This window comes from Sceloporus undulatus, chromosome 1, assembly GCF_019175285.1.
Source record: "Sceloporus undulatus isolate JIND9_A2432 ecotype Alabama chromosome 1, SceUnd_v1.1, whole genome shotgun sequence".
NCBI classification, from domain to species: Eukaryota; Metazoa; Chordata; class Lepidosauria; order Squamata; family Phrynosomatidae; genus Sceloporus; species Sceloporus undulatus.
Window position 1 is genome coordinate 362,846,189 of NC_056522.1, and position 25,176 is coordinate 362,871,364.

Genomic DNA, 25,176 nt, shown 5'->3' on the forward strand with positions numbered 1-25,176 from the left:
ACTGTCTTAGGGATTCTAGAAGTCACAATGCAAAAAAAGAATAACTTTTCTAGTCTTTCAGTGGGTTAACTGTCTGTGTCTTTGGCAAAGCTTTGCTGGACAGTATTAGAGGTACCAGGCAGTCAAAACAGCTGTGAAGGCCTAAAACTTTCTCCTCATTTAGTAACCTGTTTCTTTTAAAGGACCACGACAGAATCTGTGCAGCCTTGCTCCAGAATTCTGGGAATCAATGCCCAGTGGCTGCATGCAAGGATCCATTGAAACCAGTTGGTCATTGCTGTGAAATATGCGGTGAGTGAAAATGCAGTGATATTAGTGACATGATACAGAAACAGATTCCACCAGGCAGATGGGATATGCAGGGAGCTCCTAGAAGCAGGAAGAGCTGCCACAAACAAAATGGAGGTAGACAGTCAATCATTAGTCTGGCTCAGGGTAATGAAACTTCATAGCTTCCTGCCTTAGTGTTTGGACTACATCAGAAGTAAAGGTGAAGCTGTTATCTGTGTCAAGGTTATTGTTTTTAATCCAGCAAAATTTCAAATGCTTTTCATTTTAAAAGATTAAAAAATATATTTATGAAAATCAACAAGGCAGATTTAAAACATAAAGACAAAGTTGGGGCTTTATGGCTTAGGTCTTACAGGATCTTCAACCTTTAAGAGATAGAGGGCACATTTGGACTTTTGAGAGCTATGGTTGAGTGTCTTTCAGTACAAAGCACTGTAGTCATCCACTATGTAGTATTGTCCATGGGTAGAGTGTGTCCACCCTGGACACAGATGTGCGTAGAAATTAAGAATCTAAGAACTTTATCACACCAGCCTTTGTCTCACAACAGTCTCGCTCCAACTCTATTTACAATCTTCTTCAGCATGATGCTCCAAAGGGCTACAGCAAATCTCGAAGAAGAAGACATCATTTATATACGCTACCGTACTGATGGTAGCTTGTTTAACTTAAGCCATCTGAGTGCTCGCACCAAGACTCTAAACTATCTAGTCTGTGAGCTGCTTTTTGCTGACGATGCTGCCCTCATTGCCCATACAGAAGCAGCTCGGCAGCGCCTAACATCCTGCTTTGCTACAGCTGCAGAGCTCTTTGGGATGGAAGTCAGCCTGAAGAAAACAGAAGTTCTCTACCAGCCGGCACCACAGGAAGAACACTACCATCCTCACATCACTATAGGCAAATCTGTGCTTAAGTCCATCCAGCAGTTCACCTACCTGGGAAGCATCATCTCCTCAGACGCCAAGATTGATAAAGAGATCGATCACAGACTAGTAGTGAATTTGAAAGGCTTCACAAAAGAGTCTGGAGTAACAAACACTTGAGGCAAAGCACAAAAATCAATATATACAGAACCATTATACTGCCTATTCTCCTTTATGGGTCTGAAACATGGGTCACCTATCACCAACACCTATGACTCCTCGAATGCTTTCATCAGTGCTGTTTACGCACAATTCTAAATGTACACTTGACTATGTGACAAATATTGCTGTCCTTGAGCAAGCAGGGATCACCAGCATTGAAGCCATGCTATTGAGAACGCAGCTGCGCTGGGCAGGACACGTTTCTAGGATGGAGGACCATCGCCTCCCAAAAATAATACTCTACGGTGAACTCGCCATGGGTCAGCATAAGAGGGGTGCCCCAAAGAAGAGATACAAGGACTCCCTGAAACAACATCTCAGGCTTGGCCAAATTGATCACCAACAATGGTCTGCCCTGGCCTCTCATCGGGAGGCATGGAGACACACTAATAAATAATAATAAAAGTTTTATTTTTATACCACCCTTCCACAGATCAGGGCGGTTTACAGCATAATAAAATACAAAGTACAACCATACAATAAAAATACAATACAAGTACAATAAAAACAACAACAATGTAACCCCCCCCCCTATCTACGATTCTGCAGTCTTTTTCGAAAACTCACGCCGAACGAGTTTTGAAGAGAAATGACAGCGCAGAAAGAACCACAACCCGGAAACATCACCCAAGGAGACATTGTGCTGTGCTTTCTGCAACCAGACTTGTTTATCTCAAATCAGCCTTTTTAGTCATCAACGCGCTTGTAGAAAGCGTGGGATGAGTCCTTCCTGAATCTTCATTCGTGAAGAAAAGCCAGAGAGAGAGCATATTAGTGAAGCAAACAGGAACATGCCAGTTGGAAAACATTCAGTATCACACTTCTTTGCAATTGCATGAGTGTGCTGCTCTAGCAATCCATGGTCCCTTGTGCATTGGCTGCATTACCCCACCTTCCATGCCTTTCAGCACATGCATGCCTTTGCTGAGGTTGTTTTTACTTGGTTCCTTTAATGTGTTTTTTAAAATATATATTTTTGCAGTAATTATGCAATTATGGCAAAAATTAAAATTAAAACACCCAAAAGGCATGGAGTAAAAACAACCTCGGCCTGCTTTGGAATTTACAGCTTTGTGTGGTAAAGTCCTAAACCTCAACTATACTGGTATTTTTGGCCCTATCCTTTTGACCCACCACCCAATAGACTGTGGCCCTCTATAAAATCTTTGAAATTGAATTTGGCCATGTTATGAATTTTGCCCTCTCCACCCTTGGGTTGGAAGCCTAAACTTTAAATTTCCAACAGACCAGAAAATTCTAATAAAAATGGTTAGGACTGTTCTTGTGACCACAATAATAGTCTGAATAGGTGGAAGACCAGCTTCAGCAGGTGGAAACTTGTCACAGCATTGAGATAAAGTATCATCACCTGCTGACCCCAAGGCCCCCAGTGCATTGTCTATGCCTCTTCCTGATAATAGTAATTTCAAGGTGTGTAAAAGTCATCATCAATTACTGAACTGATTTAGCTCATTTTTAAAAATTGCCTGGGTACAGCTGCTAGGAACTCATTCTAATCCACAGCTGGGAATGAAGCTAACTAAAGGCAACAGTAATGGACCTAAATTGAAATGCAATTTATAATGAAAAATATGTCCAACAGGTGAGTGGCATTTCTTTCCCCTTCTCCATATGTTTTTTGTCTGTTGGTTTACCCAGGAGGCAAATATATGATTTTTCCTCCTGTACAGTGTTTTTACTTTCTAATTACTATGTGAAAACTAAATGCTTTAGGGTAGTGCCATATGTTAAGCACATTTTCCAGAATCCCTGTGCATTTGTTATTTCCTCCCCCATCCGGCAGGGAAAAGCTGATCAACTAATATAGACCAATAAGGTATGTGATGCATGGCTGTCTACCATTTTAGTGTCTTGTAACTTAAAAGTTTGGAAAGGTTCCTTTTTTGGACTATTGCTCCCAGAAAGCCTATATCCACCATTGCCATGGGAATCTCTGGAACTGTTGTCCGAAAAACTAATTTTCCTAAGCTCTGACCTGACCAGCCAAACTTTGAGCAAACCTGCACCCATCAATTGTGCTCCAAGACAATTGGAAAACAAATCTATCACTGGCTGGCAAATGTGCTCACTCCATTTGATGAAATTATTCCAAATGCAGTGGTTTTTACAGAATCTGGAGGAAGGAACAATGAGGTGGTGGGAAAATAGCCATGAATATAAATGAAAGGTAGCAGCAGTATTAAAGCTGAATATGACTGCAGAATGCAGGGGGGAAGGGGGAAGCCATGAAAAGCAGTTGCTGGAGACTGGAAATCTTCCTTTTACAGCAAAGAACAGATATTTCAGCTTTGTACAAAATGATGCTACTTGCAGGGCGGACATTAAATGAACTAAGTTCTATTAACATTGATGCAATTGCAAGTGAAATGGGTCAAAAGTGTGACAGAACAGCAGTGACTCAACCATTAAGATGGTTCAACAAGCCATCTGTTGTGAAACTGGGAGCTCCTTGCACTGCTTATGCTTATAAGCAGGAAACTATGGAGTCTTCCTTTCTTCATAGTTGTACTGCTTCTGAAACTTGTAGATTTTATAGGAATATAAACCAGACTGCAACAGTTCTAGTGCAACATGAGTTTGTGATAGAAACAGAAGTAATTACTCTTAATGCTCTTTAATATAAAAAGAAAGTTTACATTTATTGTCTCAGGAAATCCATCTTACAATAGGAAATGAGACAGACATAATAAGTTGACCTATACAACGGGCCTTTCTCTCTGTGCCATTGCTTTAATTGGTGCACAGCTTCCGCATAAGCTGGAAGCCGCGTATAGTGTGCTCATGTATGGCACGGGCACAACTGTACTTGGTTAGAAGAGGGCCTAAAAGCTGACTGTCATGACTGTATGTAACCTAGCAGCCATTATTGGGGCTGGAGCTCCATGAATGCTGTCTTTCTAGATAAAAGGAACAAAGAGACTAATTAAGGGTCTAAACAGACCATCCCTTTCTGCACCAGATCAGGCCATGGCAACTACATGCCACAGCCCCAATCTACCATTTCTGTGGCGCAAAAAGGAGCCACATAAAAGGCTCCTTTTTGCACCATGGAAAGGGCACCCTCTGGACGCAACGCCAAAGGAGCGCCGTGATGCTGCCCACCATGCGGTCAGGCGCATGGCATGATGGTGGCATCAAGGCAGTGTTGGGGCATGCATCGTGTGGACACCACGCCCACACTCTGACCTGAAGCTGGCATTTATTGCCGGTCTGTCGAGGCTATAATGTTCACAAAGATGGGGGCAGGGCAGATGATCTCTGCAGGTAAGAAGGCTTCAGTAGATAGACAGAAGAAAGATGCAGAGAGGTTAAAGAAAGGACAGATGTTATCTAGACTCCCCTGTCTCACTAATCACTTTATACTCCTTAATTCCAACAGATTTATTTATCAATTTTTTAATCTCACCCTAGCAGATGTGGGATGCATGTGGAGTATGCATGCATATATCTGAAGGGCACACTGTCACCAGCTTGGAAAAGGCCAAAAGGGTATTTAGCCAGCTGCCTGCCATGAAATGGGGATATTTCTCAACTCACTCCTCTGGGTTCTAGGACCCTAACTTCTGTCTGAAAGAGATTGGGCATGCTGTAGAAAACAGTGCTGGCTGTGAAAAATGGCTTCAGCAAGTGATCCAAGTCACATTTTATAGGGCTAAGTGAAATTCAAGAGGCATATACTTCAGGGGTACTAGATCTAAAGCAACTTGATTTGACTGCATCGGCATTAAATAATGGTTTGTGACTCTTGCTTGAGAGGCATCAGTAATAGATCACTTGAAAGCAACCACAGTAATAGAACAGTTAAAAGTGACTACAGTAATATACATTCAAGCTGCTAGTGTTACAACAGACTAAGGAATTGCTTGCAATTGCTAAATCAATTACTCTGTTTATGTCTTCTTGTCTTGTTTTGTTTCAACTACAGGAGCCACAGTTTCATTGGAATACTTTACTGGTTTTGACATAGAGGTGTATCAGAACAGAGTACTCCACACTTTTCTGAGTTTGGTATGCTACCCTCGTTCCTAGAATTGGGCATGACTTCAATGAGGAGGTAGTGTTGCCAAGTGAAAAACAGGGCAGGGTTTCCATAGTTTTAGTAGTTGTTAGAAAGTAGAATTTAAACAGATGTTGGTTGGGATTTTGTAGTTATTACTACAAAGTCAAAATCCAAGCTAAAACAAGAACATTCAGGGGGCAGGATTTCAACAGGGAGAAATGTTGATTACTGTAGCTGGGCAGTAAAAATGAAATGCACAGATACAGGATGGATGACATCTAGCTTAATGGCAGTACTAATTGACTGAAGACCAACCGTGAATGGAGGAAGAGGAAGGGGCTGCTGTTTTTGACTGACTTTGGACAAAACTGGAACTAGACACTGGAAGGCATGAGAAATTCAGCCTTCTACAGTTATAATTATCATTTTACTCCAGTCGGGAGGTGATATGTGTGTTCATTTTTAATCTCATTCCAGGGTGCAGAAATGTTTACTTCAGTTACTCTTTTTTAAAAAGAAAAACAATTAAATGAATCTACCGTAGTTGGGACTAAGTAATAATATTCAAGGCAGACATTCACTGTTTTCCGGACAGTATAATAATAATAATAATAATAATAATAATAATAATAATAGGATTTATTTATATACCGCCCAATCACTGGGAATCCGAGCGGTTTACAATAGAGGGGATAATAGACGGTTCCCTGCCCTCAGGCTTACAATCTAAAAAGACACGACACAAAAGGAGAAGGGAATGGTGGTGGGAAAGGGGATGAGGTCTAGTGTCTCTTCTCTATATTACCTAGCAGTACCCATATTTTTCTTGCTCAAATACCTCAAGTTCAGTTCCTGCTGTCTCCAGGTGAAACAGGTTTTTCATAATTTGTGGGTCAGTCAAAGAAATACAGTATCAGTCTTATTGGACTCAGTATGATCAACTCTTTAATATTATAGAGACAGCATTTGAAAGAATCCACCAGCTATAGTGAGTGTGCTTTACATGTTCCTTGTGTTTTTGCATAGCCCAAGAATGCAGGTATTCAGATGGCCATATCAAAGGTGAATGGATCACTAGCATTTCTGGGAACTGTACAACGCAATTCAGTCTCATCCATCCAGATTGTACTCATTGACAACAGGACAGGGTCACAGATTGGGACTCATGCTGAACAGCTGGCTAAGGACATCATGGGGGATATAGCAGAGCATGGTAATAATTTTCTTCTTTTAATTGTGCAGATGCTTGTTGCAAAGGGTCTGTAAAGCTTTTAGAGTGACAGCAATGTGCCTTGTCTTGTATAGCTGTCTTGCTTGTGGGAGAGACCTTCTGCTCTATGTACGAAAGGTTGTGAACTAAACACCTTGCTTTTCTAGTTTTAAGGATCACATTGCAGGAGTGGAAAAACAGTGCCATGGAAGCTAGTCCCAGTTGGAATAAATAGTATTCTCAAATACCTTCAATCATTTAGATTTATATCTCCCTCTTTCCTCTGATGAGCTCAAGACAACATACATAGCTTTCCACCTTTCTACTATATCGTGACAAGTCATCTGTGAGATTGGTCAGGCTGAGACAGAGTGACTGGCCCAAGGGCTCATGGGTGTTTGAGAGACCTTCATAGCTCAGTGTGGTTTTGAACCTGGTTCTCAAACTCCCAGTAACAATCTAGCACAAAAACCACTATGCCACACTGTGCAGTCAAGCAAAATATTGTGTAAATGGACAAATAGTCTGATCTGGCATAAGGCAGCTTTTTGTGTGCCTCATTTGTGACCAGGCACAAGAGCTGTGCGCTCAAAGACTTTCTGGCCTTGTCTGCCTTTAATGTGTTTTGTACAAACTGAGCATTTCAGCCACAATCTGTTAAATATTAAGGTACTGTTCCAAGGGCTATACAGTTTTACACAACCTACTGCTGTGAGGACTTGTCAGGCATTCTTCCTCCATTTTGTCCTGCTTGATTCTCATTTATACACACATTTAGCTCTTCCAAGCTTATTGGACCCAGCTTTCACCAAGGGCTATAAAAAACAAAGCTTGAGGAAGTTGAAGCTGTCAGTTAACTTGATGGTGGGATTTGCCTGTCAATGAACTGGATGGTGGAATTTATTAGGATGCCTTTTCTTGTCAAAGGTGTCAAATGACAATGAGTGTAATAATCTATAGGCTGAAACATGGGCAAGTAATGTTTTAGACTAGAATCCCCAAAATCCCCCAGCCATTGTGTCCATGCTAGTTTGGAGGGTGTGCTAGAAGCTGTAATACAAGTAAGTGACTTTCCCAAGGCCTGCACCATCAATTTCATTTGTTCAAGGTCCCTTACACATATGGCAGGTATCCTGCTAACATCTTAGATTTATGTAAGTGCAGCTTAAGTATGTGTAGATCCCTTTTTGTGCAAGGTGTAGGGGGTTATTACCTTGCCCTTACACTCTATCCAAAAATCTTCCACAGCCAGTAGCTGTCAAGAGTTGTTTGCTTCTTCTCACTAGAAGGAAGGGAAGGCAATTCAGACCATGAATATTCAACTGCTCTGAGCTCCTGGGGAAAGGAAAAGGTGGACACATTCAATCTGAGAATGTGCCCCTCATTTCTCTCCCCTGATGGAGCTGAGAGCAGCTGCTTCTCAATAGACTTAGTCACCTCCCCTCCCCTTGTTCACTGGTTCACTGAGCCTCTTTCAGCAGATTGACAGATGATGAGCACTGCACATGTGGAGTTACAGACCTGTGCAAGGTCTTGGCCAATATCTGAGTAATCCCCACAACAACCTTTTAACATAGGCCTGCAAGTGTACCACAGATTTAGAACTGGACCTAATACATTTGTCTGTATGGTCAATCAGTTCAAAGATGAACTAAAATGCCACTTTAGTCGAGGCAATAGTATTGTCCCTCTAGGCCAATGTATCCTGCTCATGGGTCTCTAAGGCTTGAGGCAGGCAAGGTCTTCTTTTTCATGATTGTCTGATCCTTTTAAATTAGAGACTCTGTCGAGGATTCAGCATGGCACCTTTAGCATTCAAAATAGGTATTTCTGTAATCAGACTATGATCCTTCCCAACCAGGGATTTCCTGTCACATAGCTCATATTTAGGATTGCCAGGATGAATACAGGGCAGGGCTCCTGTATCTTTAATACTTAATATATCCCAGAGCAGGGAGTTGTAGCATAAAGTTCTGCGAGATAGAACTACACAATGGCTGGTTTACAGTTAGGGACATATGTATGCATAAGTCACGCTACACATACAGAGCCAAAAAAAAAAAAAAATCACCATTGTGAAATGGATGTATTCTGCTGATAGCATTGCCTGCTACATCTTCCTACTCCAGGATCAGTCAGCTATTAAAGATAACAGGAGTTCTTGATGTTTGACCTCAAGTCAGCTTAGGTCCAAAACACATTGCAAAAATAATGCAGTTTGAGACCTCTATAACTGCTTTGGCTCAGTGCTGGGAAATCCTGGGAATTGTAGTTTGTTGTGGTACCAGAGATATCTGACAGAGAAGGCTAAATATCTCACAAAACTACAGTTCTCTGAATTCCCTAGCACTGAGCTAGAGCAATTAAAGCAGTCTCAAATTGTATTATTTCTGCAGTGTATTTTGGATCATAGGGTAACCCTTCCATCAGTAACTGCCTTGCTCAAGAGATTCCACCTAAACATTAGGAAGAACTTCCTGATGGTTAGAGCTGTTGGGCTGTGGAACACACTCCCTCAGATTGTGGTGGAGTCTCATCTTTTGGAGGTTTTTAAACAGGCTGGATGACCATCTGTCGGGAGTGGTTTTATTATCTTTCTGCATGGCAGAAACTTCCAACTCTATGATTCTAAATCTTGCACACTCAGGACCCATGGTTTCTTAGGCAGAATCTATCAACCTGTAGTGCTTCCTCTTTTTCCACTACTTTCCACTTTACTAATCACTGTTGTCTTTTTCAGTGAATCACATTGTTTTATGGTATGTCCAAAGTACGACAGCCTCATTTTTATCGCCCTTGTTTCTAGGATTTATTTGCTCTAAGACCCATTCATTTGTCTTCTTAGAAATCCATGATATCTGTGGAACTCTTCTTCAGCACCACATTTCACATGAGTGGATTTTCTTCCTGTCTGCTTTCACACTGATACACAGAAAGATACAGGAGACCTGTCCCATATTCAACCTGGCAGCCTTACTGCCATACATATGCCATTACAATATGCCAAATTTCTAAATTTGTCCATTATTATGCTATGTTATCTGTTAATAGACAAGCAGTAACAGGTTTTCAGCTACCTGCAGAGCACCTGCCACCATTTCCACCACCTGCCAGACCCCTTCTCATGGTAACAGGTGACTAGCTCCATTGTCAGACACTTGAGAGTATGTCCTAATGGACACTGGGAGTTACTTGGTAGTAAATATAGGACTGTGCTATGAAGGAATGAATAGTCTCCCAACATTTGTTCTATCAGATTTTGGGAAGGAACACTGCAATTGTAACACTAGAAGGGGCTAGTGGATGAAGAGGTCATTTTCTCCCTTCATTTGCTCACTATGGAGATAATTGCAACTTGCTGCCAGTAGGAATTAGGGAATGTGAATAATATTCATATCATTCTTTTGTCCCAGGGTGAAGAGTGTTTGATATTTCAAGACATTATTTTGAAAAGGTGTCAGTCCTACAAAGCAAAAAGACTGGTGTTCGCTAGTTTTGTTTCTAATTTTCATTGGCATTCCAGAAAAAAATATATTATTATTATTATTATTATTATTATTATTATTATTATTATTATTATTATTTCCAAAACAAAACAAAATTTTAAAACCCTTTGCAATGTTTGCAAAAGTCTCAAAATGTGGGAAATAACTGAAAATGGATAAAACCTCTTGCAGTCTTTAGCCAGACTGTGAGTATGAAATAAGGAAAGATTTACAGTCTAGTAACCCACTGGGGTGAGCAATTCAGCCAAAGAGGAATGACAGAGAGGAGCCATCTGGCAGGAAATAGATTACTCACTCCATGCAGACTTATTGGACCTCTGATCTGAGCTGTGATATACATACTGTACCACTTTGCAGGGGAATCCTTTGGCATTGCAGCTGGCCACTTGCAAGCAGCTACTGGCAGTAACTGGAATGCTCAAAGGACCAATGGACACGCTACTGCTACGATTGCTGGGACAGTTGTTGGTGTCGTCCTTCTCCTCCTGCTGTTGGGAATTGTCCTGCTTCTTTACAGGAAAGGGATATTAAGGTAACAGGGATGATCTACATATTCAGAAAATGTTTGTGGTATGATACTATAGATCTTTGCCACTTCAAAATACTGAGGGAGAGTACATGCAGATACTCCCCTGCTCCATGATTATAGTTAAAAAAATATATCTTGCATATCAGGAAGAAAATTAAGGTAGAATTTTTCTCTTTTCACAGAGGTTGGAAAAGTTCCCCCCCCCCCTTTATTTTATTTTATTATTATTTTCTTTATATTACAGCTCCTAGAATTCCTGCAGTCAGTATTCTGGAAGTTCTAGCGCAAAGTAGTAGTTTTCCCAAGATCTACTTTTTTCATATCGCATCAACCATTGGAACTTTAATATAATGCTGAGTGCTCTCTAGCCATAATCAAGTTAGTACTTTTCCTGTTTTGGTTCAGTAGTGCAACAGTTTCCACTTTCAAGTTCTCAAATATTGTTGGACTTCAACTTTCATGCCCTGTCTGCATGGACAAAATAAAATGTCCTCCCCCTGTCTTCTCAGAGGGGAGTCCAGACGATGAACAGACCAGATTCCAGTTCTGGTGTGAACAGTCCGAATGACATCTGGCCTCTTCAGCATCAAACTTGGGGCATATCTGCCTTATAGTGGAGTAAAATAACTTTTGCTCTGAATTTTCCTAGAAGATCTGGAGCTCTCCATTCCAACATGGGGCAGCTGTTTACAAGCTGCCTTGAGTTCCAATTTTTTTTGGGGGGGGGAGAGTGAGGTACAAATAAATATAATAAAAATAATGTACAAGTCATCCCAATGAGCTGCCTGATGCAGATATGGCTACAGCAAATCACTCGCTGTGAGGTCAGAACAAGGCACTCAGCCATGTCATTGATACTGCATGCCTCACTCTGACCTAAGAGTGAGTGACTCACTGCTGCTACCATGCCATGGAGCACAGTGGGAGGTGTGTGCAAACAGTCATGTGGCACTGCAGTGAGAGTGCCAGGTAACAACGAGGATGTCAGGTCAACTCTTAGGCCAGAATATTCTGGCTCATGAAGACAGGGCCTCAGAAGCCCCAGCCAACAAGGCCAGTGATCAAAAATTCCATAAGTTGTATTCCAGTAACAGATGGCGACTCACATGTTTAGAACCACTGCAGTAGTAGAGCATTCAGTGCCTTGTATGAGAATGAAAGAGATGACAGTAGCTGCATGGTGTACTCATTTTTGATTGGTATACCCATACTTCCAAACTCTCTGCTCAGGATCCAGAAAAATGCTTCACCTATATTCACTTTATTATATTGAAAGCATAATTATTTTCACATTTTCATTGTGAAACAGATGTTGTTCCTCTGTAGAGTCTCTTTATTTGTGGGATTACAGGTCCATTACTATTCGTCAGGTTAACCTGCATTGATTTGGAATTTTGTATAATCCATCTTCTGGTCACCCAAGCTTCCAGTTGGTTAAAAATAATATTTAAGCAAATTAGTATCATCAGTCCCTTTAAGTGCCAATCAGTTCCAATCTTTAAGTGATGATATTAAACATGAGAGAATAAACTTGTGACTTTGTACACTTTTAGGCTAAATGTTCCTTAAGTACTGGAATTCAAAGCTATTTAACATGGGAGAATAAACTTGTGATTTTGTACTTTAATGCTATTTTACAAAGATAAACAAGCAGTTTATGCCTTTATTAACTCCCTTTGGGGAGAATCATCATTTCACACAGAGAGTATGTTGCCTGGGCATATTCTTATCAATCCACTCTATATCTTTTTTTTTTTCTTTTTCTTTTTGGCTGGGTTTTTCGGGCTATGAGGCCATGTTATAGAAGAGTTTATTCCTGACATTTCGCCAGCAGCTGTGGCTGGCATCTTCAGAGAATGCTGGCATGGAAGAGAGTGGTGTGTATATATACTGTTGGTTGAGAGGAGGTGATTTGCATGTTAATCTGTATATTGTTCTCTTAACATACAAATCACCTCCTCTCAACCAAAAGTATATATACCCCACTCTCTTCCATGCCAGCATTTTCTGAAGACACCAGCCACAGCTGCTGGGGAAACATCAGAAATAAACTCTTCTAGAACACAGCCTCACATCACAAAAAACTATGGATGCCAGCCGTGAAAGCCTTCAACTTCACATCACTCTATATCATATGTAAGGAATCAAGCATCTTACACAATATCATCTGTAGGGGAATCTACAGATCTCTAAACAGGAGATATTAATAATAGGCAGATAAATGTGATGGAGTATCTAATTGTTATTTGTTGGTAGCTGACCTCAAGTCAACCTTGACTCATGGCAACCCTATGGATGAGACATCTCCAAGCCCCCCGCTCCTCCATTGCCCTGCTCAGGTCTTGTAGATTCAGTCCTATGACCTCCTTCATTGAGTCCATCCATTTGGCATGTGGTCTTCCTCTCTTTCTGCTGCCCTGTACCTATCCTAGCATTATTATCTTTTCCAATAATTTGCCTTCTCATGATGTGGCCAAAGTACAACAGCCTCAGTGTAATCATCTTGGCTTCCAGGAAGAGTACAGGCTTGCTTTTCATTTTGACTGTCCACAGTATCTTCAGCACTCTTCTCCAGCACCACATCTCAAATGAGTTGATTTTCTTTTTATCCGCTTTCTTCACTGTCCAGCTCTCACATCCATACATGGTGATGGGGAATACAATGGACCCTTGTTATACGTTGGGGTTTGGTTCCAAGATCCCTCATGGATAACAAAATCTGTGTATGCTCAAGTCCCATTTAATATAATGACATAGCAAAATGGTGTCCCTTATAAAAAATGGAAAATCAAGGTTTGATATTTGAGATTTATACTTTTTTTTAAAAAAAAATCAAACCGTGGATGCTTGAATCCATGTATAAAAAATCAGTGTATAAGAAGGACCGACTGTAGAATGGATTGAACAATTCTAACTTTAGCGCCCACTTGTATGTCTTTACTCTTTAGGATCTTGTCCAGTTCTTTCGTTGCTGCCCTCCCCATTCTTAGTCTTCTACTGGTTTCTTGACTGCAGTCTCCATTCTGATTAATGTTTGATCCAAGGTACGAGAATGCTTTAACTTTTTGATTTCTAATAGCCTTGCAGTAACCAGTATTATCAGATATCAGTAAGAAACAGCACAACCAGCCACTGTTGCAACAATAGCATTACTCCATTGGAAGCAGTCATGAAACCATCCTCTGTCTCTCTGAGATCAGCTTTTATACTTTATTTAGACCCCAGCTGATCCCACTTATCAGCCTATCAGGAGAAATTTTTATTGGCGTTTTGAATAAAGTATGTTAACGATCACCAAAGAGTTTTACTGGTGCCATTCATCTTTTTTTATTTTACATCTGCTGATTTTTCTCCCCTGATCTTCTCCTTATCTGACATCACACATGACTCAGATGCTTACAAGGCTAAATTGCACCTGGCTAGCTGTCTATTTCTCCTACAGTATTCAAGTTTTACTGGGTTATTTTTTTTAATCTCTTGTTTATATTGTATTGTTACTGTTAATCAATAGTTGGCTAAATGCCCAGCCTTTGGCATGGCTTCTGACCTGTTAGGACTCATGCAACATTTAAACAGCATACATCCAAAGTGACCCAAAGCTTCTTTATTTTGGCCTGTCTGTTCAGGCCCTTTGTTAGGGTTACTTATTTTTGGATGACGTAAGACTTCCTTGGAAGTCTTTAAGCAGAGGCTGGATGGCCATCTGTCGGGGATGCTTTGATTGAGACTTCCTGCATAGCAGGGGGTTGGACTGGATGGCCCTTGTGGTCTCTTCCAACTCTATGATTCTATAAGTACAATTGGTGAAGAACTGGTTTGGAAACCAAGAGAGCTATAGTTCTCTGAGGAATTTTCAGGGCCCCGATCAAGCACATCTCCAGAGCTTTACCATGGAAAGTGATGGTCGTGATGGCTGTAATGGCACTAGGAGGAAAATTCTATGGATACTATGGACTACTGAAAAGACACATAAATGTTCCCTTTTTTTTTTCTGGACAGGGGATACATCAGTCTTGAATCCCACAGTTTTCCAAATTAGTGCCAGAGACACATAGCCAGTAATATGGTTTCCCCCACCTGGGACTGACAGTGCAAGTACACCGAATCTTTTATGTGTGTGGATTGGGTGAGACTGCCAAGCACCTGACCAGCTCCTGATTGCAGTTCTGAAATTTCAAAGGGGCACGTAAACACATGCTGCAATGCTGCAAGAGGCACTGGGACTGATTATGGTGTATGCGTACCTCTGGCAAGCATCCAACCAAGGTCCCAAATGCTCCTTCAACGCACTCGGAAAGATAAGCTCAGTTCTCTATGTGTTTTACCAGCTGGCTAACCAATGCTCCATGCTCTGTGTGTTTGTGCTGTTCCTGTTCATTAGTGCTAGTCTCCCCCATCCCTCCCCATGAGGCAGCAAGGCTCCTGGGCTCTGCTGGTTTTCCTTGCTAGTGTCAAACTGATTAGGGTTTCCTAGCAATAAAACAGTAGATTAATTTAATGTCTAAATAAGACCCCAAACTTCCATTGCTGATAATAGAGTGTGCTCATCCCCATGGGTTTGCATAGGAAAGCTGGGCATTAGTTTGAGACAACTTCTTTCTTTCAAGGTTTTCTTCCCTTGGTGTTCAGGAGAGATGTGGGGCTTGGAGAGGGTGGGAGGGAGATCAAATGTGTAGTTTTCTTTTTAAAGGACTTGAAAAACTAGGAAAGAAATCTTCTACTCCACTTGCATTTACATGATCAATGTGTCCTGGGATAATGAAAGAACACACACACACACACACACACACACACAACTACAATACCCAGGCTTTCTTGTGTGCAGTGATTTCAGTGTGTGTGTTCCTGTTTACTTATGGAGACACCATGAATTTCATAGGGGTTTTGGGGGGAGAAACACTTAGAAGTGATTTTGCCAGTTCCTTCCTCTAAAATATAGCTTCCAGGATGAGGTATTTGTTGGTGGGCTCCCATCCAAGTACTAACCAGGACTGACCCTACTTAGCTTTCAAGATCAGGCAGGATCGTGTCTCTTTCAGTAGACACAAGATTTGTGGTAATGTAGTCCCTCAAAGGAAAGTATTCTGTGTTCTAAAAGTAGAGAAATATGAAACTATCTTTTACACAAGTAACTGTGATCTCTTTCATATCACACCATTATATAATTTTGATAGCACTTACTACCTTGATAACACTTACTGCCATGCCTGCATCCTATAGAATCTTGGGATTTGTAGTTTGAAAGACTAAGTTCTATGTATGGTTGTAAAAACTCTACAGTGAAAAAAGCTGACATGAGGAAGATAAACTCATTGGAAATGTGATGCTGGAGAAGAATTCTGTGGATACTATGGACCACTGAAAAGACACATAAATGTGTCCGTGAACAGTGTAATCTGCAGAACTCTTCTAGAAGCCAAAATGACTAAACTGGGGCTATCCTATTTTGGATATACCATGAGATGATATAACTTATGGGACAAGACAACAATGATCGCTAAAGTGGAAAGTAGCAGGAAATGTGTTGAAGGCACACCACAACAAACAACAAGCAAAGCTGTGAAGGCTAAGGAGTTAGGGAGAAATCTCATGAATAATTTGTTGCTAGTTATTATCTGGTTATTGCTGAAATAAGTCTTCTTTAATTGTGTTATGTGTGAAAAATTTCACCGCAATTGCGCAATTTTCACGGGATAAAGTCCATTTAAACCCCTGTTTTCCCCCATGAGATAAAATCCTTGGAGATGTCTCATCCACAGGGTAATCATGAGTCAAGATCAATATAATAACATATAAGACACACACATACACCTCTCTCTCTCTCTCTCTCTCTCTCTCTCTCTCTCTCTCTCACACACACACACACACACACATATACTGTATATATATAACAACAACAACAACAACAACAGGTTCCTTTCTGAGGTAGTAACTTCACACACATATATGCTCTTTATTGGGTCATTATCATGTGCAAGACTTGTGAGTGTGGCATGGGAAACAGTGTGGTGTAGTGCTTTGAGTGTCAGACTAGAATTCCAGGGGAATGGGATTCAATTCCCTATCAGGTGACCCTGTGAAAATTAAATTCTCTCAGTCTAACAACAACAAAAAAAGCAATAGCCCCCTTGTCTGATATTATCAACCAAGCCCATGGTACCAACAACCAAGCAGCAAGTTGAGGCGTGGCTGGGCATGATCAAGTGTGATAAAGGGAAATGTGAAGCAAAAGCAGAAACAGGCTCAGAGCTTTGAAAGTTACTTTGGGGAATTACAACTTTCAGAACTCCCTGCCCATCATGGCCATTGTCCATACTAGCTTGGGGATTCCAATATTTGTACCTCCAAAATACCTTTGGGCAGTGGAAGCCAGAAACAAAGAATAAGACTTAGGTTGGACCATGTGTCAAAACCTTGCCCTGATTGCATTCAAAAGGCTTTATTTCCTATAATTATTCTACCTACAGTGGTCAGGTATGGTGAACCAGTTAGGCCTGCAGATCTGGAATCTATTTGTGCCTTGAAATCATCATTAGAGTCCCTTGTCTCCATTCCACCAGCATCACAAGCAAGGATGGTGGAGATGCAAGAGAAGGCTAGCAACAGATGCTGGCCCCTGTCCTGCTATCTTTCCATCACCAAGCAAAGGCCTTTTTATTCCAGCAGGCTTATCAAATAGAAAGTTTTAAAAGAGTGGGGTTGAGAGTGCTGTACGGTTTTAAAGTGAACTGGTTTAATTGCCTTTTATCTTTTAATGGTATTTTATCTTTTTAAGGGGGTTTTAAAATAATTTTAATATTGCCAATAGCGTATTCCCATGTTCACTTTTTGTATGTTTCTAGCTGTATCATTTTTAAAATTGTAAGCCACTTTGAACCCTAATTTTGGGATAAAGGCAGGATATAAATAAATATAACCACCACCACCCAGGGAGTTTTCAAAAATTTAGATAACTCAGCTTGTGAAACCATCATTTTAGCTGCATTTGCTAATTTTTCTTTTTATAGATCTCACCCTTCCTTGCATCTTAACTTCTTTTGGAAACGAAAATATGACCTAGATCCTTCAGAACAATCAAATGACACAGGGTTTGACAATCCCATGTTCGACACAGAATCCACACCAACGGTAAGGATATTCCTTTATGTATTTCTGGTAATGTATGGACAGGGCAATACCACCATTGTGAACACAGAGATCCAAAGGTACAGAAATTCCAAAATCATCCTAGGCTGTCACTGACAGAGGAGTGCTGTCCAAATATCTAAATATCTCACAAAATTACAAATCCCAGAATCCCATAATGTTGAGCCATGGCAGTTAAAAGTGATATCCAACTGCATTGTTCATAACTAACATTTATTATTATCCTTACTGCTTTTACCATTGTAAAATACTTTCTATCAAACATTTGTTCTAAATCTCCTGTTTGAGTTGGCCTCAGGTGTTCAAAGAAGCATCCCACTCCCAAGTCTTCCAAGCTCTTTCTCACACTTCACAACAACCCAGCCTCTATGTGTTCCTGCCCTGTACCACTGTTTTGGGCAGCCATATCTTCAGGGCAGCACTTCTGCCAAACATCTGCTCACATTCACTCACAGCGAGTGTTCAAAATTTTAGTTTTACATTTCCATCTAATTTGAGTTTCCAGTGTTGCACTTGTTTTCAATGGGATTTCTCTCCCTCCCCTCCACCCCTCACTTGTGCCTGATTGTCTTCATGCCCTCCTCTTCTCCTTGTTTGCTACATAACACTCCACAAGGAGACAGCAGGAGGCAGCCCACTAATGGGCTATACAGATTGCCCCAAGGGATGGCATGCAGCTGCCCCTTTCCTGGCCAGATCAGGGCCACAGCAACCTCATGCCACAGCCCCAATCTGGCCTCTGGAGAGCACAACAAGGAGCTGCAAAAAGTGGCTCCTTTTTGCGCCCTCCAAAGGGTTCCATAGCCATAGCGGCACAGCTCTATGGTGCCCCCTCAGTGCTGCATCATTTGGATGCAGTGCAGGAGGTGCATCATGATGACACACACCGTCTGGACCGGCACATGCCAAAATGGCACCATGGAGGTGGAGTTAGGGCAAGAGTCATCAGGATGCTGCGCCCTGACTCCATCCACAGACCGGCACTTTGTGCCAGTCTACACAGGGCCTATGTGACTTTTCCTCTTACTCCTTCTATTGTTTACACTAAGTTCCACTGTTAATCTCATGATGGGAGAAAGAAAGAAAGAAAGAAAGAAAGAAAGAAAGAAAGAAAGAAAGAAAGAAAATGTAACAAGCAGACACCTGTTCTTGTTCCACTGATAAGAAGTGAGTTACAGTTCTGGTCATTCAGGTCCAAAACATCCTGCAATAATCCAGTTTGAGACTTTAACTGCCCTGGCTCATTGCTAGGGAATTCTAGGAACTGTCGTTCTGTGAGACATTTAGCTCTCTCTGTCAGAGAGCTCTGATGCTACAGCAGACTACAGTTTCCAGGTTCCCCTAGCACTGAGCCAGGGCAGTAAAACTCTCAAACTGGATTATTTCTGCAGTGTGTTTTGGACTTATGATGACTATACTGAAGCAATCATACTCCAGACCTGTTATGAGACAATGTGACGTACTAGGAAAGCCAATAATGCTCAGTAAATTGGAGGCTCTAGGAAAAGAAGAAAATTGCATCAGAGATGGACTGATTCAATCAAGGAAGCCTAACACCACCATAGGCCACCACCTCACTCTACGTTTCTACGTTTACACCACCATAGGCCACCACCTCACTCTATGTTTCTACGTTTCTACGTTTACACCACCATAGGCCACCACCTCACTCTATGTTTCTATGCAACCACCAGCTTCTTGGCTCTGCAACCAAAGACAAAAGTGCTCTAAGGTACTGGAAGATGAGGAATGAGGCTGGAAAGGGTAGATATACACTATACTGCACACTGGAGTCTCTCTTTTGTACACACAGGGGACACAGTTAACCAAAAGCATTTTATCTTTTTAATTGCATTTTATTATTTTAATTTAAGGGTGAATTGTTTCAATACTGTAAACAGTTTAATTAATGCTCATGTTTTGCATGTTTTTATTGTTAAAATAACTTTATTAACAAATCCAGTTTGCAAAAAGAAAACAACAACAAACAAAAAATAAAGAAATTAATTACAACACATAAAACTGCATTAACATATATCAGCAGACAATAACCCATACTCCCTCACTACCACCCCAATCCCAAATAATTGTATTATTCTTTCGAATTATGAGCTGCTTTGAGTCCCAGTTTGGGAGTTTGGGGGAGAGAAGTGGGTTACAAAACAACAACAACAATAAGTAGCAGCAGCAGCAGCAGCAGCCATAGAACTGAAGCTTTAAAATAGTTTATATAGCCTTTGCATTGAAAAAACCCTCTGAAGGGAGTTTACAAATAAAACATTAAATGATAAAAATTTAAAATATGATTAACTGTAACAGCAGCCTCCAGACACTGCACTTCAATACAAACCCACAAAATAAAAATGACAGCAACAGATAAAACTGCAGCTTTCAAGAGTTAAGCCAGCATCATTTATTCAGCTAAAAGCAGATTGGAACATCCCAGTCTTTAAGACTTTTAAAAAACATCACAGAGAGAGAGAGCAACTGAGTCAGCAGTTTCTTTTGCATGGTCCTTAGCTGAGCTTGGAAAAGTTACTTTTGAAAGCTGCAGCTCTCAGTATTCTTCACCTAGGGAATTCTGGAATAACCTCCTCCTCCTCCAAACCAGTACAAATTAAAAACATACAAAATATCAGAACACACACAGACAGTTAGATGATCTATAGAGTTAAAACCATTTAAAATTCATTAAAAGACAGGGTATTTAAAAAAAAATCAACAAATTGGTGCACTTAAAAAGTCCACTGCAATCTGAAAGACCGGTGGAAAAAGTTTTCACTTGCCGGGAGCCATCCTAAGAAGCCACCCTAGCTTCCTTAGGAAGGGAGTTTGAAAGTCTGGGAGCAGCCACCAAGAAATCCCTCTTCCTTGTTTCCACTGAATTTACCTGGGAAGGTAGCTGGACAGAAAGAAGAGTCTTTCCATCAGACATTAGAACTTGAACATGCTCATACAGTGAGACATGCTTCTTCAAATAGCCTGGACCTGAGCTGTAGGCATTTGAATAAATTGGCATTGAAAGTTGCCATATACATTGATGGATTCCAAATAAACCACCTTAAGCAAAAGCAGCATTGGATATGGTCTTCCTCACTGGATGTATTCCAGAGAAATCTCAATGTATATGTATGGGGAAATAGTTTAGGAACATGTCCAGATTACAGAAAACATATTCTCTGAAATCCCAGATTTTGATCCAGTACAAACCAATGTTATTTTGGAGATCCATATGAGGTTTTCTTCATCCTGAAAGATTCCTTGGAAGCTTCTGGACTCTTCATTCCCATTCCTCAAATCAGTTTAAATTGGCCCTGTGTGTTTGCTTGTGTGTTCTGCATTCTCAGAACAAACTAAGATGACTGCTGGTAGTAAACATAGGTATTGGTTGCAGGACAGATTCAACAGAGTCTAAGAGCCTTATCACATTATAAACAAACCTGGCAGGCAGGCAGAGAGAAGCATGTTTCTCTCTGTCTCTGCATGACATCAAAGCACTTTTATTCTCTTCCAGTTGTAGAAGCATGGGAGAGGATCATAAAAGCATCCCTTTTGCCAAATGGATTTTTCCAGCTTGGTAAAAGGAACACTTTTACAACTCTCTCACATGCTTTTATGACTTGAAGAGAACAAAAGTGCATTGGAGTTATGCGGAGACAGAAACAGAAACACATTTCTCTGAGGATGCCAGCCATAGATGCTGGTGAAATGTGAGGAATAAACTCTTCCTTAAACACATAGCTCGAAAACCCCATAAAAACACTTCTCTTTGCTTGCCTGCCAGGTTTGTAATGCATTAAGGCTACAAGCAAGGGAAAGAGGAACACTTGCCTCCTTCAATGAGGCAATGAATCTCCCTCTCTCAAGCACAAACTCAGATTGATGGCACAGAGGCCAGGAGGCTCCTAGGCAACATCCAACTGCAACAGTGCATGGGAAATCCAAGAAGGCAATGGTTGTTCCTTTCTCCCATATATGCAACTGGAACCAGATTATGTCCAGGAGCTCTCGGTTCCTGGAGCCTGCCTGACCACTGATTAGCCATCAGGGTGCACCCCAGCACCATAAAGCTATTTGGCACAGCTTGTAACTGGGGAAACCCAACAGATATATGCTGGTGGAGATTTCTGTTCCATCAGCAGTTCTATTGAATCTCAGCCTTTGTACCATCATGGACTCTAAACATGTACTCATCCATCCATCATCCCTTTCTTTTATTCCTCTTTAGTTCCTACCAGAAAATTTCAGCTCCTCAAGACTTTAGATCATGGACCAAAACATGCTTTAACTTTCATTGAGTACAGAAGTGAGAGTGTTCACAATCAGGACCATTGCATGGAGTGGCAATTAACCCTTTATCCCTGTTGCAATCCTACTTTGGATTGGGACCTCATTTAAAAGAGAGGAAAAACAAGGATAAAGTTTATAATTCAGTGCTCACCATCATGTCAAGGGTCTGGCCCTTAACAATGAAGCAGAGAGACAGGAACAGGTTTTGTGCAGCCTAAGCAACTTTGCATCTGTATTGCAGGTTTATTAAAAAAAAAACACCCTGTATTTTGAGTATAAAATCCAGCTTTTTTTAAAGTTCAGAAATGGGTTATCATGTGCAGAGCAAATGAACAGCCTTGAGCATTGCTTTGTGAAATTTAAGTGCTGCGTTGACAGTATGGATTCCTCTCAGCTCAGAAGATCTACTTTCTCTTCAAAGCATTTAAGCTCTCAAGTTAATATTTTTCACCAAATGTATTAAATACAAGTCCCTTCCCTCTCTCTCTGTCATAGGCTTCAGCTGGCATGTGTTCTGTGGAGGAGACACTGGAGAAGATAGGAAGCAGAAATAGCGAGCTTTATTACATTAATCCTTTATATGATGAAACAGAACTTAGCGCTTAAAATCAAAGCTGTCATTCTGGCTAAGTCTCCATTGGCCGTACTTCACTTGCTGTTTCATGTCAGTATCTCAAGCTACCAGGTAGTCCATGAAATCATGTTCATGCACAGAGCCCATTCATTTCCATGATTTTTGTGTAAAGGAACTTCCCAGCGCATCATACCCAATTCTTTTTTAAAACTGCCTGTCTTAAATGATAAGTTAATTATCTAATGGCAGAGTCTAGCCAACCTCATTGCTTATGGAAGTAAAACTGTTTGCAAATTCATTGATCATTTATAGAACATACTTATGCACCAGGGCCAGAATCTTCTATCTTTCCACAATTTGAGTCTCCCATATCTGGAATTCTGAAATCTGAAATATCCCCCAAACCAAAACTTTTCTCATGGGTGGCTGAGACAGTGACACCTTTGCTTTTTGATAGTTCAGTGTACAAAAGCTTTCATGCACAAAATTATTTTAAAACATTGTATAAAATTACCTTCAGGCTATGTGTGTAAAGTATAAGTGAAACATAAATGAATTTTGTGTTTCGACTTGGGTCCAATCTTCAAGATAACTCATTATGTGCATGTTTGCAAATTTGGGTATTCCACAATCCAAAACTCTTCTGGTCCCAAACATTTCAGATGAGGGAGACTCAGGTGTGGCTCCGTTACACAGTGCAGTTCATGGAGTCAAGCATCTGAAAAGAATCTGAAAATCTTAAAAATATTTTTTAAAAATATAAACTCCAAAAAGCAAACCTTGATTTTGCCATTTTATATAAGAGATACCATTTTACTGTGCCATTGTATATAATGGGACTTCAGCATCCACAGATTTTGGTATCCACGGGGGTTCCTGGAACCAAACTCCAGTGGATACCAAGGGCCCACTGTAACATAACAGCAGCCCCTTCATGGAGATGGACGTTAAGGAGCTGCCCCGATTCTAATTCCTGCAGATGCAACTCCACTTATGAAGATGTACATTCCCAAGAGGATTTCAGTCCAGATTTCCAGAAGGAATTCTTGTCACAATAAAACAGTTATAGCAGACTTTGTATCATTTGTGTATGGCTCTTCTCTCATGATGACTGCTTGCTGTTCTTCAGAGGAAACAATTGGCATGATCGAGGAAAAATTATGAGCAAGATATTTTCAGCAGGAGTATTCAGCATATGCTTAAACTCTGGAAATCAGTAGGACTTAGTAGGAACTGATGAATCACTTTGCTTTCTACAGCTTTCCAATGTTGTACAATGGAAATTCATTCAGTCTCATTTCTGTATTTTTGCGTTTCTCCACATGAGAAGTTGTTTGCATTACTGTATGCGTTTCTCAAAAAATATGTTTTAATGTGAATTTCTGCTACTATAATCTTATTTGCACATAATTTTCTTTAATCTATTCATTCTGCATATTCAAGTCCTCATAATGTACACATTTTGTATTATATTTTTGCACCACAATTTGAAAAAGTATGCAACCAAAGGATTGGGGATAGAAATTCACTTGAACTACATTTTAAAAACTAACTTGTCAATTTACATTCTAAAAGACTATTAGTATAAATGTGACAATATATTTTGGTTTCCCATCAATGGAGATAAAGCATAAAGCAACAAATTCTCCCCTCAACTTCCTTTTTACTTTTCAAAATATATACAGATAGATAAATACAAAAGAAAATACTGTTTTGCAAATATTTTTCATGAACATATTTCAGTCATAGGAAAATTTTATACAGAAATGTATACTTAAGAGCATACCAACACATGCACAATGACTATGCTAAAATATACAAAGGCCTAAATCTAACTGAACACTAATATTTAAACCCTGCAAACACAGTTGCACTGGATTACAGCTGTATACTTTGGACATGACTGGGCCTGCTGCTACACTACAGAATTAATGCAGTTTGACACCACTTTAACTGTCATGGTTCCGTCCTGTGAAATCCTGGGATGTGTAATTCTGACAGAGAATGCTAACTATTTTACAAAACTACACATCCCAGAATTCCATAGCATTGAGCTGTGGCAGTTAAAGCAGTGTCAACCCGAATTAATTCTGCAGTGTAGATGCAGGCTCAGATCACATTCAAAGTTTAAACACATATGTTTGCATGGATAGGAGTAGACAAACAGTACAACCTCCTCTTTTGTCTGCTCAGCCTGTGCTGAACTTCCTTTTGACTGAGACATTGATAACTCTCAGGGTTTCTGATGACATCTCTCACCTTCTCAGGTTTCAATTGAGCCTCAAAGAAGAACACATCTTGAGTCTGTTTTAGGAGTAGTAGCTTAGCATGGCTCCTTCTCTCTTCAACCCAGAACTTAGTTAAGACTTTTTCAGTGTATTTCTCTTATCAAAGCTTAGCTTTCTTATTTTTTACAAGAAAATTGTACAATTGCAATTGCATTCCAAGGAATCAGATAAGCTCCTCAACCAATCCAACAGTTAGTAACAGCTCAGCCCACATACAATGAAATTCAGTCTGTGCT

At 40.5% G+C, this 25,176-nt stretch overlaps 1 protein-coding gene across 1 annotated transcript in view; it reads left to right on the forward strand.

The window, feature by feature from the left end:
* AMN (amnion associated transmembrane protein) overlaps positions 1 to 24,947 on the forward strand; it is a 143,569-nt gene extending 118,622 nt beyond the window's left edge. The window contains exons 7-12 of the mRNA XM_042472272.1: positions 183 to 291; positions 5,323 to 5,405; positions 6,424 to 6,610; positions 10,471 to 10,645; positions 17,650 to 17,770; positions 22,574 to 24,947. Coding sequence (XP_042328206.1) covers positions 183 to 291; positions 5,323 to 5,405; positions 6,424 to 6,610; positions 10,471 to 10,645; positions 17,650 to 17,770; positions 22,574 to 22,684 — 786 coding nt within the window. The 3' untranslated portion in view covers positions 22,685 to 24,947. The remainder of the gene's footprint in view (positions 1 to 182; positions 292 to 5,322; positions 5,406 to 6,423; positions 6,611 to 10,470; positions 10,646 to 17,649; positions 17,771 to 22,573) is intronic.
* Positions 24,948 to 25,176: the final 229 nt, after the last annotated feature.